The sequence below is a fragment of the Taudactylus pleione genome, unplaced genomic scaffold (genome assembly GCF_031769625.1).
Source record: "Taudactylus pleione unplaced genomic scaffold, aTauple2 ptg000206l, whole genome shotgun sequence".
Classification (NCBI taxonomy): domain Eukaryota; kingdom Metazoa; phylum Chordata; class Amphibia; order Anura; family Myobatrachidae; genus Taudactylus; species Taudactylus pleione.
The window spans coordinates 5875088-5888946 of record NW_028284608.1 but is presented as its reverse complement, the minus strand read 5'-3'; the positions used below and the strand labels follow the sequence as shown (position 1 = coordinate 5888946).

The 13859-nt window shown below is 44.6% G+C and overlaps 1 protein-coding gene across 9 annotated transcripts in view; it reads left to right on the top strand.

Annotated features, from left to right (window-relative positions):
• CCDC88A (coiled-coil and HOOK domain protein 88A) overlaps positions 1-13859 on the top strand; it is a 199402-nt gene that overhangs the window by 138277 nt on the left and 47266 nt on the right. For all 9 annotated transcript variants that reach the window (XM_088478026.1, XM_088478025.1, XM_088478024.1 and 6 more), the window contains exons 18-21: positions 1652-1828; positions 2066-2227; positions 4634-4911; positions 7747-7890. In XM_088478026.1, coding sequence (XP_088334152.1) covers positions 1652-1828; positions 2066-2227; positions 4634-4911; positions 7747-7890 — 761 coding nt within the window. The remainder of the gene's footprint in view (positions 1-1651; positions 1829-2065; positions 2228-4633; positions 4912-7746; positions 7891-13859) is intronic.

Genomic DNA, 13859 nt, shown 5'->3' with positions numbered 1-13859 from the left:
CCCGCATTCGGGCCACTATATTGAGTGACAGATAGTGCCGTTTGTGGGTGGTAACAGGGGAAGGTGCTTGTAAACGGGGGTGTGGATGTGCGAACCCAGGCGTGCCCGACCATCAGAACGGCTTTTAATGGGTGTGCATAATTAGCTAAGTAGCGTCATTACGCACGTGACTGGGTTGTATTTTAGCCAGAATTGCTCGCAATGTTGTGGTGGGAAAAGGCTACCACAAGCACTGCGAGCAGCTCCGATGGCTCTCGATGTTCCCGATTAATCCTACAACTGCCGGAGATGACGTGTGTTGTGAGTGGCAAAGGGGCGTCTTTATACAGGTGCGAGCGCATAGTGCGGCCGCTCGCTATTACTTAGTGGGCGGCTTTACGTGACGCAGTGTGAGCACATGATTTAAATAGCCGGCCCCTTTTCGCCAGCGAGCGGACGCAAATAGCGTCCGGGTCTGAATCAGGCCCATAGTCCTCATCTATAATGAATTGTAGTAAACATGATAGTAGAAATTATACATCTCATTTCAGAACTCTGCAGTTAATATCTTTCTTCTAATAACGGTCTATGAGGGAAAAGTATCAAACCATCTACAGTGGAGAGTGGACAAAGGGAGAAATTGCCCATAGCAGCCAATCGGCTTCTACCGAGAACGCACTTGATGAATGCTAGCTATTGGCTTATTCAGAGCCATAACTCAATATTGTGGTGCCCTGTGCCAGAAAGAGCATCGGCGCCCCCCCTTCCCCGCCCAATTTATTAAATGGAGACATTAGCAAAAAGGGATGTGGCCTCATTATTCTGTGGGCATGCACGATCTCCTGTATACAGCCTTCATCTCCCCTAGACCATCCTATACAGTTGCATCCCACTCTGCACCCCCATATACAGCCTGCACCACATATACAGCCTGCATCCCCCTGCACCCCCATATGCAGCCTGCATCAAATCGGGGAGTTGGGGACCGCCGCAGCTGTGCGGGTATGCCCCCGAAGTGTAAATGGATGCTGCGCGCAGCATCCATTCAGTGACAGGAGAGGGTTTAGGGAAGCCCAGCCTGACGTTTTTTGGAGACGTGCCATGCAGGCACGCCTCCAAATAACCTCACGTAGGGGCATGTCCTATGGTAATTAGGCCACACCCCCATTTTCAGTCGCGCTCCCGTGATGTTAGGACGCTCTGTAGGTGCTCCGATCCCTGGAGCCGGCCCTGACAGTCTATGTCTATGAATTTACAGTTAGAAGCTGATTGGTTACTTTGGGCCCCAGAGGATGGTAATTTGACAGGAAGACAGTATGAACATTATATTATAAAGGTATTGATATGTCACTTTAATTCATCTTGCCTTTTAAAGATCAGCTCATGGTGCAGCTATAGCCGGAAATGTCCACCATGCACATAATTTAATAGTGACACCAACTTTACAGATAGAGCTCCCACAGTTCAGGAAACACTTTCCAGGTATCGGACCCTTGCCGTCTTTACATAGGGGTGGAGGGTATATATAAAAATATTTTTGGGAAATGTTCTCTTAATTTTTGGGTACCCATAACCTTTGTTATCCTCCATAAAAATCACGATGTATGACTTGCTTGTCAATGTTGTATATTACTTATCCCTTTTCTTGCTGTATATGTTTTTATTTCATCAGGTGAAAAAAAATTACGAAGCCCTTAAGCAGAGGCAGGAGGAAGAGAGACTAGTGCAGAGCTCCCCGCCTAGGCCCGGAGAGGACCACGTACCTGTGAGTAAATGGGAGAGGGAGAGTCAGGAGACCACCAGGGAGCTGCTGAAGATCAAGGATCGCTTGATAGAAATCGAGAGGAATGTAAGTCGCTGATTGACATTCGCCGTGTAGTTAAGGTTTTCCGGATGTTTCAGATGTTTTAATACAATTGTATATACAAGGTATATATTAGAGAAATTACACGGTGGGAAATAGTTAATGATAACCCTTAGCGCACACGAAATGAAAGCAATTTTTTTTTGTCCCATTAATGTCTCTTATTAAAGTGATCCATTGCATTCTGATAACCGGTTGTATGCTATGTTATGTATCTTTTAGAACGCTACTCTGCAGGCAGAAAAGCAAGCGCTAAAAACTCAGCTAAAACAACTGGAAACGCAAAATGACAACTTACAAGCACAAATCCTCACTCTTCAGAAACAAAGCGTTTCATTACAGGAGCAAAACACAACTCTACAGACACAAAACGCCAAACTGCAGGTAACCGGTCATTTACTCAGGGAATTGGTTCACTCTTTTCCAATGCATAGACAGTGTTTATTACATCCTAAACACTGTTTTCAAAAGGACTATGGGGGAGATGTGCTAAACATTCTAAACTGAACAAGTAGAGAAATTGCCCATAGCGACCAATCATATGCTAGCTATCATGCATCCAGTACAGTCTATAAAATGATAGCTAGAAGCTGATTGGTTTCTATGGGATGTAGTCAGCATCCCACTATGCGGGATGCCGACGGGCGTAATACCGGCACCAGAATCCCGACTGCCAGCATCCCGAAGTTAAGTATCGGGCGTTAGGGGAAGGGTCAGGGTTAGGCACTAGGGGGGGAGTTTAGGTTCAGTCACTAGGGGCGGAGTTTAGGTTTAGGCATCGGGGAGGGAGTGTTAGGTTTAGGGTGTGGGGAGGTTAGGTTTAGGCACTAGGGGGGGGGAGGTTAGTGTTAGGAACCGGGGAGGGGTAGGAGTAAGGGTTACCGTTACTGTCCTTCTGGGTGTCGGGATTCTGACTGTTGGTATGCCGACCGCCGGGATCTCACCCCAACCCGGTTTCTATGGACATCGTCTCCACCTGTTTGATACATCTCCCTCCATATGAAGTATCCTTTGTTATGTTTAATACTACTACAAAGTATTCATAGTGTGAGTAAAAGGGGAAGGGGGAGCACTACTGAAGAGCACAGTAAGATGAACTTGTCCAAAAAATGGATTACATAACATTTAACCACTAAACTGACAATTATTATTTTAAACAAATGTTACTTGAAAATTGTAGATTTTTTTTAAATTAAGTTAAAAACATTATTGAAAATTTACTAAAATGATTTATTGAAACAAAATATGCAGCCCCCCCCATATCCATAGGCCCTCATTGTAAAATTAACCCTCACCCTCCATTGACAATAGCCCACACCTCCAGTGGTAATAGATTCCATTAGCATTACCCCCCACCCCCTTAGTGGTAGAAGATACCCTGTTGAATAACCCCTGGTGTAATATGTACCTGTTTTTTGCACCCACCTCCTCCCCTGTGACTGATGTAGTTGTTTTTACTATTTTAGCCCCCCCCCCAAAGCCCCCTGAGTCAATTGACTTAAATGGGTAATTACCGCCCCCCACCCCCATTCCCCATCCCCAGTACAAGGAGATCTCCTCCCACAGCAGGACATTACCCCTCCCCACATGCACAGTACAGCGGAGATCAGCCAAATAGTGCTCAGGGGGAACTGAATGCTATTCGCACAGCATTCTGGAGCGCAATACCGGCAGTGATGTTGGTGGTCACGGACCTCTACATCACTACCTGTGGGGGCCAGGGAGCAGAACGTATTTACTCTGGCAAGCGCCGCAACTAGCGCTCCTGTTGCTGGCCACACCCCCTCCGTGTGACATAATGCGGAAGGGGCAGGGCCACGATCGCCGGTGATTAGGCCCGGGGCATCCTTAGGAAGCTCCAGGGTGCTGTAACGGCAGCTGTGTGACCATCTGAAGTGCCCTAAGGACGCTCCAGGTGGCACTGCTGCATAGATTCTGGCTGCAGGGTGCCAATCTAGGCACCCTGCTAGCCAGATGAGGGAGCCGTGGGTGAGTGGCGGTGCCGCCCACTGAGTGCTGCGCTCTGTGTGGCCGCACTGCTCGCACACCCCTAGTTACAGCCCTGCCTCTGGCTCCCTGGCCCCCCCAGCTAGTGATTCCCTTATTAAAACCCAGGGGATACAGTGGGTGGCTCAGTTGCATGGGATGCGACTGTGTCAGCTGAACCCCATGTCGCTGTGGTTGCATCCCATGTGTGACCGCACTAGTTAAGTGGTTAAACCATCTGTGTTTAAACAGTAACAAAAAAAAACTCCAAACGCTAAAGTTAACTAAATTAAATTATTTTAAATTTAGGTTGTGATCATTGAGAAATACAATGTTTTCCCCAATGCACAGCAGACTACCTATCTTAAATTCTATTCACGGGCATTGAAGATGTGCCAACATAGCTAGTAACAGAGAACAGTAGCTTGTACTTTGCTATATTGCAAATGTAAATGCAATCCCGAATATCTCAAGTTCTGTCATGATTCTATGGGGTAGATGTATCAAGCATTTTAAAATGGACAAGTTGCCCATAGCAACCTATCAGCTTCCATCCAGAATTTTATAGAATGTACTAGCTAAATGCTTACTATTAGCCGATTGGTTGCTATGGGCAACTTCCCGACTCTTGAGAAGGCTTGATGCATCTCACCCCAATGTACTGTTCTAGTCCTCTGGGCTTTATAGACCTAGATTGTAAATATGATTTATTGTGCTTTTGGGTTCACTGTCCTCCGTTTTAAAAACACAAAGTGCAACTTTCGAGATGCTAACTGTATATCTCCTCTCCCAATGGTATTGCAGGTTGAAAACTCCACGCTGAACTCTCAGAGCACCTCACTAATGAACCAAAATTCCCAGCTCCTCCTGCAGCAGTCCAGCCTGGAAATGGAGAACGAATCTCTGGTGAAAGAGCGAGAAGAGCTGAAATCCATGTACGAGTTATTGGTAAAAGACCATGAGAAACTGGCGCAGGTACATGAACGCCAAGCAGCTGAGTACGAGTCCCTCATCTCTAAACATGGCAGTCTGAAGTCTGTGCATAAAAACCTGGAGGTGGAGCACAAGGACCTTGAAGACAGGTATCGCCTTATGGTTGCTGGTGACTAATGTTTGTTTAGAGCCATTGAGCGGGGGTAGTGGGGATGCAACTGCTACTTAGCATCAATAGGAAGCCCGTACATTATACAGCCACGGAGTGCCTTGGGGTGTACTGTGATATTATATAATGAGCTTCCTACTTTATGGCACTGTGCGATTATACATTTGCATGGAGTCATGAAAGTTGTGCTGCCTATATGCAGTGATATAAATATTTGGAGGGTGGGGGTGTAATAAACAGATATGTGATACATCTAGTTACAGGTTTTATATTCATTTTAGTAAGTGAGAAATGCTTCATACCTAATCCAGTCCTCATAACTGAAAACCGATTGAAGGGGAGCGCTGGAGATACATAACTGGTGTCAGCTCTTGTGACTACACTCTTAGGGTCTGATTCAAAGTTGCTCCCAAATCTGCCGCCGATGAGGCTCCATTGCATGCTAGGAAATAAAAGCAGATCTTTGGCCACATCGCTCTTATCCGTCTGCTTGTGAAAGTAGCCGACATTACTGTCCGTGTGCATGTGCACCAGCCCTATACCTGTTGCAAGAGATTACCCTGAAATCGGGCGGATCGCTGAGTATGCTCAGCTCTTAGTAGTCCACGAAACGCCCTCAGAACACTTCGCTTATGTTCGAATCTCAATTGATGTCCAGTTACGCCCATTCAGCCGCAAACGGAGATGGGGCTGAAATGCGTACGGTTCAATTCTCTGATGCTCAGCCCCGCCCCTTCGTGATCGCATTTTGGGGGTGGGGCTGCACATCATGGGCCTGATTAATCCGTTTTCGGGAATCTATGCAGGTGCATGACCCATTCTGCGCATGTGCAGAACAGGTTTGCGAGCCTGCTCGTAAACTGGCAGCAGACTGTCAGTGATTGACAGTATGCTGCTGTTTGGGGCGGGGAGAGGGTGGCGACAGCCTCCGTAACCCGAAACGGAGGCGTGTCGCCGTCGTTTGGGGGTAGGGAAAAAGCCAGGATCTCTGTCGACAGATGGAGATTTCCTGACCTTTTCCTCTAAAGTGCGGCGGCCGGCTGAATGACTCCATGGGTCACCTTAGCCTGCCGATGTTACGCAGTTTATCCGATGCAGCGTTGGACAAGCAGCTCAGATAAGTAATGCACAGGAGGCATTTACCATATCTACAAGTAACACAATTGCAAAGCTGCCTGCGTGCATACATCATATATCTTATCCTGCGTGCATACACCATATATCTATAGCCTGCGTGCATACATCATATATCTATAGCCTGCGTGCAGCTTTGCAATTGCGATCCTTGCTGAATCAGGCCCAATGTCTCTGTTCTCGTCATGCTGGGGGCTTGGCCAGAGCTCTGGGAGCTGTGGGGCAGCCCCCATCACAATGCGGATGACGCCCACATGCACGACTGTGGCCTGCTAGTGGTACAATGGCCAAAAAGTCGGACTGTCCCGCTTGAATGGGTACAGAAGGTATGTTATATATATAGAAACACACAAATATAAATAAAAAGATGTAAGTTACTATTTGCATTAGCAGGCAGAGCTGGGCTGGGATGTCATCTGCAGGGCTGGGGTGGTGGCAGGCAGGGGGCAGGGAGGCTCTTCGCTGGCTACCATGGTGGTCATCGTGTCGGGGACTTCAAAGTCCCGACCATGCCTTGGCAAAGCAGGGACTTCCGAAAAGGGGTGTGGCTTCGCTGAATGGGTGTGACCGCAACCACAAAGCCACGCCCTCTTATGTGAGCCGATCTTCTGACGCCAGTACTATTATGGGTCAGTCTGACTCATTATAGTACCTGGCTTGCCACTGACTGCGGGCCCCTTCACCCCCTTAAATCTGTCACCTCACGCATCCCTAGTTCCCCCCCCCCCAGTTGTGGCCCTGGTTACACAGACATTAAATCGCTCTTGATAGTGGATGTGGAACCACACTGAACTAGTCTGTTTTAATTGTGTATTACAATGTGAAATGTGTAGTCTGACACTGCACGGCTTTTGTTACACTGTATTCTCCGCATTTCCTAAAGTGTAATTAATCCTTATAATTATTTTTATACTTAAAATATAAAAAAAGAGGGCAAAAACCGCAGGCAACTGTATAAGCAGAAACTCTTAATACTTTGATGACTCCCCTCATTTCTGCAGCAACACAGACCTCCCAAATGCAAAAAAAGACTAATATGATACAAATGCTATTGTTGGAATTTAAAAATATGTATTTGTGGTGACCAGTTCTGTAACGGTCGCGCCAACTTGTTAAGATTTTTCTTAGAGCAGATTGGCAGCTGAATAATAGATTAATGTGAGGAGCGTATAAAGAGGTGTCAAGGATTTATAGTGAGATAGAACAGCCATAGACTAAGCAGATTGTTTTGAGACTGTTGCGTTCAGGGTGAACTCTCTATAATACAGTCAGTCAGCGGTCACACAGCGTCTGTGACTTTAACATGCACAATCATCACTAAGACTCATGCAGCGTTTGAAGCGGTCACGAGTGTTGGCCAAAAAACAAGGCCCTGTGTTTTCATTTCCCGGAGAGTGCCCTGTGCTCCGGCCAAACACATCATTGTGCCTTTGATTACTGCTATGTTGGGAGTGAGCGTGATCTTGTAGACAAATGCTCTATTATTCTCCGCTCTCTCTTTAGCCTGTTCATGAGAACTCCAAAAAGAGAGCCGCAATCTTGTAAAGAAGACAAACGTGAAGAAGTAACCCTTCTAAGATGGGCCTTTGCCCTCTAATGTAAAGGAGTCTTTTAGGGTTGTGTCAGATGATAATACACAAAGCTGCATTAATAATTGGTAACGGAGCATGATGTCTTCTAGATACAACCAGTTGCTGAAACAGAAAGTGCAGTTAGAGGACCTGGAAAAGGCCCTTAAGGAGGAGCAGGGAAAGATGCTCCAGGAAAACAAGCAGCATGAAATGTTATCTTCAGACTATCAAAGACTCACTGAGGAGCACGAGAGGTAATTATTGGCTTTTATGTCTTATTCATATCCACTGATGCATCTAATGGAGTACTTTGTCAGATTTATGTTGTTACATGTGAGGTAATAATTATTCTGGAAGAGGAGGCAGCTTGGTGATGGGTCCGTGATCTTCCACACAGAGGTCGCTCTACTTTTTTTTTTTTTTCTTCAACGTAAAATGACTCATTAAAGCTTTTCTTTTCTGTCTAATGCTGGGTACACACTGGCAATTGATCGGCCAATATATCGGGTGCCTGTCGGCCAGTGTGTACCAGCGATATATGTCTGTCAACGACGTTGTTTACAGACATATCGCGTCAGCTGTGCTGCACAGACTATGCCCAATATATCTGCAGATATATTGGGGCATCGTGCTGTGTGTACACTTGCTACAGAGGCCGTGGGGAGGGGGGTACGCCCCCCGGCCAGCGGGACCCGCGGCCAGAAGACAGATGATGGTGGTTCAGTGTGTATGTACAACCATAATCTGCGGATATATCTGTAAAGTGTGTACCCAGCTTAAGAAGAGCATAATAGTCACCACACCTCTAGTGGACATTTTGTAGAACAGGTGAGTGAAGTCCAAGTCTTGATACGTTGGTTAGGTGAGGGCTGCCATACCATGACTAGCCGCAACAGACTTGGCTCACATAAAATGAGTTTTTAAAGAACAGGCCGCCACCAATGTCCTTTGCACAAGGAGTGTTCTCAGCTACCGAGTATATAAACCTTACAACATAAACACATCTATGAAAAAATCTATGTGAAAGTAAATGAGTTAATATGACATGACGGGCTTGTAGCATTCTTCTAGGTAGTTGTGGTGAGATTAGATGCCACAACTCAGTAGATTAGCCATAAAAACTATAATAACATGTTGGTATCTCTGCAATCACAGTCTTTTCCTCTCCAGTTTGCTCTGTTTTCCAAAACATATCCCCCAATCTGCTACATAATTTGTTGCAATATGCGTCAGTGATCCGATAAATTTATTTGCCCTGAAGGCAAATTATCCTCATTGCTTCCATCAACCTCAATTGCCACAGCTCATATCCTGGTCTTTGAGTCAATTTACAGAATACGTATCTAACCATGGTAGAATGTAAGACGCCCTCCCCAAGCTACAAACATTCTTCCCTATAATGCATATAAATGTATTAATATAGACAGCAAGATTACCTTTTCATCTGCGCAGCAGGTACTTGGCAGCCAATGCTACCACCAACTGGCTGCGGTGGCAGGTGGCCTCGTCCTGTCCATGTTGGCAGTATGGTCTTGGTGGTGGTTATTAACATATGAGATTGCTGTGAGAGGAAGAAGTGAGCGCGGAGTTATCCCTATGTCACTATGACCTTGTGACATTTATCAGTAATCACACTTGCAGTGCGATCTGGGCACGATATTGACGCCCTACATCACACTGCCGAATGTAATAATACAGCCCGAATATATCACTCTTCACTCCTCTATGGGGCGTCCTGCTCATGCTGCAGAGATATCTGCTACGGGATCTCCTTCATACATTGGGGTGATACTTAATATTTGTGGGTATCTCCCAAAAATGGGTGTTTGTTAGGGGATATTCTGCAAATATTTAATAGGCCCCTTAGTCCTTCTCCTTATCAGTATATGAACGCTGTAGTGTGCAATGACAAAGGAAAGTTTACTTACTGATTAGATTGCAGGCAATACAGTATGGCAGCCCCCTGCCCGTAGTGTCACCACTTAAATCACAATCTCACATTTCAGTGAACACAGAGGCTGGAAATGCATGCTGGGAAAGGAAGTGAAGATTATGAATACAGATATCGTGCCCACCTCCAACACACTACCACCTGTAACCTACACAGCAGTTGCGTTCACCGAAAATTTTACCTGGAGTCTCATTTAGGTATATGATTTTGCACCATATACTCCTTTGTGACTCCAACATCTCAGGTAGCTTGTATTATGTAGAGCATGTTTTGAGGTATTGATTGGCATCGCCAATCACATAGGGTGTCATTCAGTTGTGCTGTGTATGCTAACCCCCATTTCTGCTAGCATTGAAATAGAATGGGGGGATCAGGGTCATTGGCATGTCTACTGCGCTTCCAGATCACGCTGTGTGGCTCAGTACAACATGCTGCTTCTGTAATACGATTACTGTTAAGGCGGGTATCCACTACAAGATCTGAAAACGACTGCACAATTACGACATTGTAATCGTTCAGTCGTTTGTCAGTCGTGTGATGTGCCTACACTGAACGAGCAGAGACGTTCAGTGCAGGGTCATCAATCATCTGGAAACATGCTGAACCTGACGATATCGTCAGTTTGACCAGCAGGTTGGAAAGATGATAGATGTCTAAACGACCAGCGGGCACACGCATCGCTGGTCGTTTTAGACACTTTTGCAAACGATTGAACGATCAAACGATCGTTATCGTTCAATCATTCATAAAAATCGTTAAGTGGATACCCCCCTTTAGTTTACTTTAACAAACTTTGGTAAACTAAACACAGGTCAGTTAAACTGTTCTTGTGGTATTTATTTTCTGCAAATGTTCAGTAAAACACCCGGTGACCCATATATCTCCGTATAATGAGAGATAGGTAACATATGTCTGTAGCACACTGACATAGCTCTGCCACTTTTACATTTATTTTTAATCATAGTTTAAAAAATAAATATAGGATTTGCAACCTATAATATCTTTGAAAGTAATTTTTTTATCTGTACATAGCAATAAGTTATTAGAGTCCACATAAGTAGATTAATGATGGAGCTGACCACTACATTATATTATTATGTTATACACATTATTAATGTATTATTATAAAATGTACACGTTATATGATTGAATTTACCATCTCCAATATGTGCATCCGGCTGATTTAAGTCCAGTTTCCAGCTGACCCCTCACAAGGGACGAGATTCCACTTGTTGCCAGGCAACGCCGGCTGCTGTAATGACCACCTGATATCCCCATGTAGAACTTCATTCCATGGGAGACTGCACATTAATATTCAATAATTCTCCTGGGTAATAACGAGTGAAAATAGTGTGAAAGACCTGCAATTTCAATTTAAAGAACCACTGGGGGATGATGCACACTTGTGATGTAGAAATGGTCTTCCGATAACCTGACATCAGAAACAGCAGATTGACAAAATTCCGTATTGGAATAAAAGGCTCTATAGAAAAATCATAGCTCCCGATGGAAGTTTTGTCTGTGTTTGAAGAGAAATTATTCATAATAAAATAAATGAACTGTTGGTGGAGAATGAAATTGCACAATAAACCAATATTAGGGTTTACTATGATCTTGTGACATTAGTAAACCAGTAACCCTATAATTGCCTTGGCATATTCATTTACAATGAAATGCTAGCAATTTCTCTCTGTACTACTAACTTCACCAGATTTGTGTTGCTGAGTCATGGGAGTATCTTTACCCAAAAGCAGAGGTGGATTTAGGGGTTGGGCCATCCCTAGGGACATTATTGGCCGCCCTACGCCACTCCTTCACTACTGCCCCTGCATCCGCATTCACTAGCAGTTAAGCATAAGCCACCCAGCAGCAGTAACAGGCGGCTCTGCATAGCAGTGACGTGCGGTGAGGTCAATGGCTGGGGTGGCACACAGATTATTATATCAAAACTCGAGCATTACAGTGAGTATGATAGGCGAGGGAGTATAACAGGGGAGGCTCTGCCTCTACCCTGACTGCACGTCCCTGCTGCATAGACATCATGAGAGTGTCACTACACTACCGCCTAAGGTTCTGACCTATTCATGACAACTGGGGCTGGCTATTTCTGATATTGAAGTTACCCGAGCAGACAGCAATTAGGCAGGTTAGCCCCAACCTCTACCTCACCTCCTGCGCGCAAGGTGTGAAATCTGCCACTGTCCAAAAGAATGTCCGACTACAAAACTTTCCCCACATGAAAAGCTGCTCCTAAGTGTGGGGGATCACTTGACTTAGGGTATGTATGGACATCGGAAGCCCTCCATCAAATGGTGGATGGGCTGCAGCTATCAAATCTTGCATTGGTAACTAACCATCGCATCAAAAGGAAATCGATCGATGAACCATTGCAATGGTTTGCGCATGTGCAATAGTGACCTGCAGCCGGGTTTGATTCTTTTACAGCTGAATACAGCTTAATTGAACATCGGATGGCTATCGCTTCTACACCACTCAATGGCGGTGACTATAGGAAAGCAGCCATGGAAAGGTAATAAACACTGCCATCGGAAGAAAAGCATTGATGGTATTAAGCCGAGTACAGTTGTCAATCCCCTATTCAGAGTCTCTGTATGGAGACTGCAGAGTATACTGGTGCCATATAAATAAATTAGCATCTTGGCTCCATTAAAATATATATATATATATATACACACACACACACACACACACACACACACACACACACACACACACACACAGTCAGGTGCATAAATATTGGGACATTGACAGAATTTTAATATTTTGGCCTCTATTCACCACCACAATGGCCTTGAAATGAAACAAACAAGATGTGCTTTAACTGCAGACTTTCAGATTTAATTTGAGGCTAATTACATCCAAATCAGGTGAACGGTGTAGGAATTACAACGGTTTCTATATGTGCCTCCCACTTTTTAAGGGGCCAAAAGTAATGGGACTATCAATTCAAAAGCTATTTCATGGACAGGTGTGGGCTATTTCCTCATTATTTAATTATCAATTAAGCAGGTAAAAGGTCTGGAGTTGATTCTAGGTGTGACATTTGCATTTGGAATCAGTTGCTGTCGACTCTCAATATGAGATCCAAAGAGCTGTCACTATCAGTGAAGCAAGCCATCATTAGGCTGAAAAATCAAAACAAACCCATCAGAGAGATAGCAAAAACATTAGGTGTGGCCAAATCAACTGTTTGGAACATTCTTAAAAAGAAAGAATGCATCAGAGAGCTCAGAAACACCAAAAGACCCGGAAGACCACGGAAAACAACTGTGGTGGATGACAGAAGAATTATTCCCTGGTGAAGAAAAACCCCTTCACAACAGTTGGCCAAATCAAGAACACTGTCCAGGAGGTAGGTGTATATGTGTCAAAGTCAACAATTAAGAGAAGACTTCACAAGAGTGAATATGGAGGGTTCACCACAAGATGTAAAGCTTTGGTGAGCCTCAAAAACAGGAAGACCAGATTAGAGTTTGCCAAACAACATCTAAAAAAGCCATTACAGTTCTGGAACAACATCCTATGGACAGATGAGACAAAGATCAACTTGTACCAGAGTGATGGGAAGAGAAGAGTATGGAGAAGGAAAGGAACTGCTCATGATCCAAAACATACCACCTCATCAGTGAAGCATGGTGTGGGCATGTATGGCTGCCAATGTAACTGGTTCCCTTGTATTTATTAATGATGTGACAGCTGATAAAAGTAGCAGAATGAATTCTGAAGTGTTTCGGGCAATATTATATGCTCATATTCAGTCAAATGCTTCAGAACTCATTGGACGGCGCTTCACAGTGCAGATGGACAATAACCCGAAGCATACTGCAAAAGCAACCAAAGAGTTTTTTAAGGCTAAAAAGTGGAATGTTATGCAATGGCCAAGTCAATCCCCTGACCTGAATCCGATTGAGCATGCTTTTCACTTGATGAACACAAAACTGAAGGGAAAATGCCCCAAGAACAAGCAGGAACTGAAGACATTTGCAGTAGAGGCCTGGCAGAGCATCACCAGGGATGAAACCCAGCGTCTGGTGATGTCTACGCGTTCCAGACTTCAGGCTGTAATTGCCTGCAAAGGATTTGCAACAAAGTATTAAAAAGTGAAAGTTAGATTTAGGATTGTTTAGTTTGTCCCATTACTTTTGTCCCCTTAAAAGTGGGAGGCACATATAGAAACCGTTGTAATTCCTACACTGTTCACCTGATATGGATGTAATTAGCCTCAAAATAAATCTGAAAGTCTGCAGTTAA